This window comes from Notothenia coriiceps, unplaced genomic scaffold (genome assembly GCF_000735185.1).
Source record: "Notothenia coriiceps isolate Sejong01 unplaced genomic scaffold, NC01 NC01_scaffold00036413, whole genome shotgun sequence".
NCBI lineage: Eukaryota > Metazoa > Chordata > Actinopteri > Perciformes > Nototheniidae > Notothenia > Notothenia coriiceps.
In genome coordinates, this window is record NW_011369114.1 from 1 (window position 1) to 4,896 (window position 4,896).

General features: G+C 40.2%; 1 protein-coding gene across 1 annotated transcript; it reads left to right on the top strand.

Annotated features, from left to right (window-relative positions):
- Positions 1–113: 113 nt before the first annotated feature.
- On the top strand, positions 114–4,506 carry LOC104963803 (regulator of G-protein signaling 9-like; the record flags this gene model as incomplete). The annotated part of the gene is made up of 8 exons (XM_010792442.1): positions 114–195; positions 1,085–1,147; positions 2,010–2,039; positions 2,206–2,267; positions 2,517–2,630; positions 3,142–3,257; positions 3,707–3,794; positions 4,368–4,506. Coding segments are annotated over 8 exons (694 nt in total), but the record flags the coding sequence as incomplete, so codon positions are not given.
- Positions 4,507–4,896: the final 390 nt, after the last annotated feature.

The following is a 4,896-nucleotide window of genomic DNA, read 5'->3' on the forward strand; positions in this document are numbered from 1 at the left end:
CTCTCTCCTCGTGTGTCGTCGTCGTGTCTCTGTGTGTGTGTGTGTGTGTGTGTGTGTGTGTGTGTGTGTGTGTGTGTGTGTGTGTGTGTGTGTGTGTGTGTGTGTGTGTGTAGGGCTGGTAAGGAGAGGAAGAAGCCGGACCGTGTGGTGTTTGACTGCCAGGAGAGAGCCTACTGGATAGTGAACAAACCACCGGTCAGTGTGTGCCTCGTTCCACACAGTAACTTTCCATTAGGATATACACACAGTTTATATTGTAATCGTGTTACACACTATACTGTATGGGTGAACGGGGTAAGAACACTTAAAGATCTGTTTAGGATCAACAACTGGACTTAGTTTAACACTTGGGGAAGTCAGTAAAACAAAAAAACACCATTTAAGATTTACAGTGTTATGTTAGAAATGTATAGTAGGGTCCCCAGCACATAGAAACTGCCGGATGCTAACCTGCATAAATTGAGCATTTTCACAATTATTATAAGTTGCATTAATTAACATTAATAAGCATATGCAGACAATAGTCAAAAAATGGCTTGGATGATTGTGACCGTTTTGGTGTGGTTTTTGAGGTTATTGAGGATGCTGCTTGTATTTCTGACATTTTCAGGATCGTAAATGGCAGTTATGAGTCCCCTAAGACTCCACTACAAATATGGCCACTTTCTGGTTAAAACTGCAATTTATGATCCTGAAAATGTCATAAATGGATCCATCATCCTCAGTAACCCCCAAAACCAATCAAAAACGGTCACAATCAGCCAAGCCATTTTTTAACTCTTGTCTGGATATACTTATTAATGCTAATTTATGCAATTTATGCTAATTGCGCAAATTGCCCAACATATGCAGGTTAACATTCGGCAGTTTCTATGTGCTGGAGACCCTACTATACATTTCTAACATAACACTTTGGGGTTCTCAACATTTCAGGGTTCACTACATATGACTTTATTAGCTGGCAAACAGAACATCATCTGCATCCATCATTCACGTGTGTGTGTGTGTGTGTGTGTGTGTGTGTGTGTGTGTGTGTGTGTGTGTGTGTGTGTGTGTGTGTGTGTGTGTGTGTGTGTGTGTGTAGCGTCATACTCACAGTGCTATGGACAGCGGTCTAGAGCTTCTTATTGATCCTAACTCGGATGAGGTAACAGGTCAGTATACACCCCACACACACACACACACACACACACACACACACACACACACACACACACACACACACAACAACACACACTCTCTCTCACACACACTCTCATGAAGTGGATTGAGGTCAGCTGGTCTTTTAAGAAATGTACGAGCTTAACACTTAGACGACTGATCTGTGGAGATTAAAACCTTCCTTTCTCTCCTCTCTCCTCTCTCCTCTCTCTCCTCTCCTCTCTCTCCTCTCCTCCCCTCACCACTGATCCAGCACAATCACAAGTCTTGAATAGTAGTAATGTATGTATGTCTCCTGCTGTGAAGGGAAACCATGTCATGGCTGTTTCCTTGTGTGCCTCTTTCTCTGTTCACAGTTCTCCTTACACTGATGAAGATGAGAGGAAAGGGTTACAAATACACATGCATTTACACACAGTATTTCACCCAGTTTCATTCCTGTGTACATTTAACTCGTAAATACATTTAGTTTTTAGTCAGTCTCTTTAGATATTTGACTTTCCAGCATAAAATCAGGCAGAACAAGAACATTTCAAATGAAACCCTAAACTTTTACTTTACCATTATTTGTAATGGTTTACACAGGACCATAGCCAACGTCTCATCTTCTCAAATATTCAGTACATTTTTATTTGTTTAATGTTTTATACGTGTGTAACCCCTGCAGAGACAGTTCTGTGTTGTCGTTGTCTGTGTGTGCTGGTAGCCTCCTGCAGGTGTATCAGCATGTTAGCATCAGCATGTTAGCATCAGGATGTTCCTCTGTTTCACCCGCAGCATGCTTTCACAATACTACGAGCCAAACAAACTGTTCACATAAACACTGCTTTTGTCTTCTTGTCTCTCAGAAAATCCCTTTTGACACGTACAGACGCATGGTGAGTCATACTATTTCATGAGGTTTTAAAATACACGTGAAATATTGATTTGTTCACAGCACACCTGAATCAACGTAATGTTCCCCAAGCTGATGGTCTGAAGCTGTATATGTACAATCACAATTCAACAACACATTTTGTATGTGTTTTTATTCTTTCATTTTAGAGCCTGTTCTATCAACAAGCTATCATGAGGTCAAAGGTCAAATCTAGCGTGTCCCTTGGAGCGTAAGATCCTTTTTATTGTATCTACATTGGAATCTTTCTATGGGTTACTAATTATTTGTAATGTTACAAGACGAATCATGTTAGAATCACATGCACACTTTCTCAGATCTTTATGTGATCTGTATCCTTCTCATTACATGAAATAAGTTGTGATATTAAGAACGGCTAACACATTGGGCAGAGCAGCTGGAAAAGCTAACACGAAAGCACTTTGTTCTCGTAATAATTATAAAAATGATGTTTCCGCAGACTGAACAAGTATGTCGCAACCTACAAAAACCACGACCCCTTCCTCGCCCCGTGTCTACCCAGCAACCCCTGGCTAACCGACAACGACACGTACTGGACGCTCAACATGAGACAGTGAGGGCTTCCTTTTCCTGGGCAATATGGGATCTTTCAGCTCAAATTAAATATAATGTTTGTAATTATTTTTCCGATTGGTGCATAATCACCTGCAGTGAAGTAAAGTAACAAAGTGTATTTACTCAAGTATTGTAATTGAGGTACTTTGTGCAGTTGTGCTTTACTTGAGTATTTAAATATATTTGCTTGGTTTGGATGAATGATGTGAAATATAATCAAGGGTTTACTCAGACTTTAGTTCCACCTGGAGTAAATTCACAAGCTACCCTGCAGTATACAAAGTCATTCAAACTAGCTGCACCTTTACCAGCTTTGAGAACACTTTGATGATCAATCATTATAAAACATATCATATATATTATTCTGAAATGGACCAATCTGCACTTTTACTGTCGCTACTTTGGGTACAATATGTTCAGATGAAAACAATGTTTAATGTGTAATATAAATGTGTTATCCATACAGATGGGTCAGCATGTTACTGACCAGCGTTTTTTCTTGTGTCCAGAGTGGAGGTCCCCACTAAGATGCGTGTGGAGCGCTGGTCCTTCAGCCTGTTCGAGCTGCTGAGCGACCTGCGAGGCCGCGACGACTTCAAGGTCTTCCTCAAGAAGGAGTTCAGCGGTATGGGGTCAAATGACATCAAACACCACTCAGTTGGGGTTATGGCTCGCTTGTGTAGAATGTAATATTTTTATATTGTATTGCATTCAGTTGCTATAGTATATGGATAGAATGTAGAAAGAGATCTTAAGATATGCAGCCTACACAGGAGATACTGTGTTTATATGCACAGCTCAGTGTTTTCATTCAGATAAACCTTTTGCAAATGTCCTGTAAAAGTGTACTCACAGGTGTTACCTTCAGTGGGCAAAATGATGTTATGCTTATTTTAAATGTTTGCAGGCTTCACCAATACTTCTATCCTACGTACAGTAGCAGAAGATTAATGTCATAATTATACTGTATATTCATCACAAACCTCTGTGTGTGTGTGTGTGTGTGTGTGTGTGTGTGTGTGTGTGTGTGTGTGTGTGTGTGTGTGTGTGTGTGTGTGTGTGTGTGTGTGTCAGGTGAGAACCTGGCATTTTGGGAGGCAGCTGAAGAACTAAAGTGGGGCACTGCATCTTCGATGACATCTAAAGCTGAGACCATTTTCAAGTAAGACAGAAAACTCACTGTGTGTGTGTGCGTGTGCGTGCGTGCGTGAGAAACTATTGCTTCTAAAAATATATATATATATATATCTCCTTTTTGTTGTGAACATGCCTATTGGGCTTTATTTGACATGTGATGAAAAGAGCAACCCAACACTGAGTGAGTTTCAACACGTTCTGAGAGGAAATGTTCTTTGTATGAAACAACCCATTGTTTCACATCAGCTTTTTCCAACTTTTCCCACACACACCAACCTCCCTCATACAGTGAGAAGAAACACATACTGTACAGCAATGTGGAACATTTGAATTTTGTCAGAAAAAAGTCTGATCACATCTACTAGACTAGAATCACACCCATGACTGTTATTTTTTAAACATATTTTCAAATATTTACTGTTGTGCCTTCTTTTTATATATTTATACCTAAATGTGTGTATATGTACATATATGTCTGTGTCACACAAATAGAGGAATTGACAATAAAGTTGACTTTAACACATTTTTCAAACACAGTGAGTAGAGAACATCCCATCCCCAATTTCCTCCCAGATATTGATGTGGAGTCTTTGTTCAGGACCTTCCTGGCCCCCGGGGCCCCCCGCTGGATCAACATTGATGGCAGGACCATGGGCCTGACGGTGAAGGGCCTGGATCATCCTCACCGCTACGTGCTGGAGGCCGCGCAGACACACGTATTCCTGCTCATGAAGAAGGTATTCTGTGTGATGTGGAGAAGCAACAGCGAACATGTCTAAGCATGGCTATTAGTGCCTAAAACATTCATCTTTAGAAATAAGCTTTTCTTGATTATTGTGAGGATATTTCTCCCTGTTTGGCCACAGTGTAACAGTGTATGTTCCTAATTATTATGGGCCTGCAATATATTATACAGACAATACTTTGTCTAAATGCCCAGAGTTAAGGCATGTGTGTCACACGCTAGTGTGAGGTTCCTTTCTATACCAGCAACTAATTTCCACCGTCAAAGAATAGAGTACCACAGGACAGATTTTAGGTAATTTATTATAGCCTACTCAATAAATTACAGTTTATAAATAGATCTATAAAAATGGTTAAAAACAACAAGGTAATAATACAAAGGT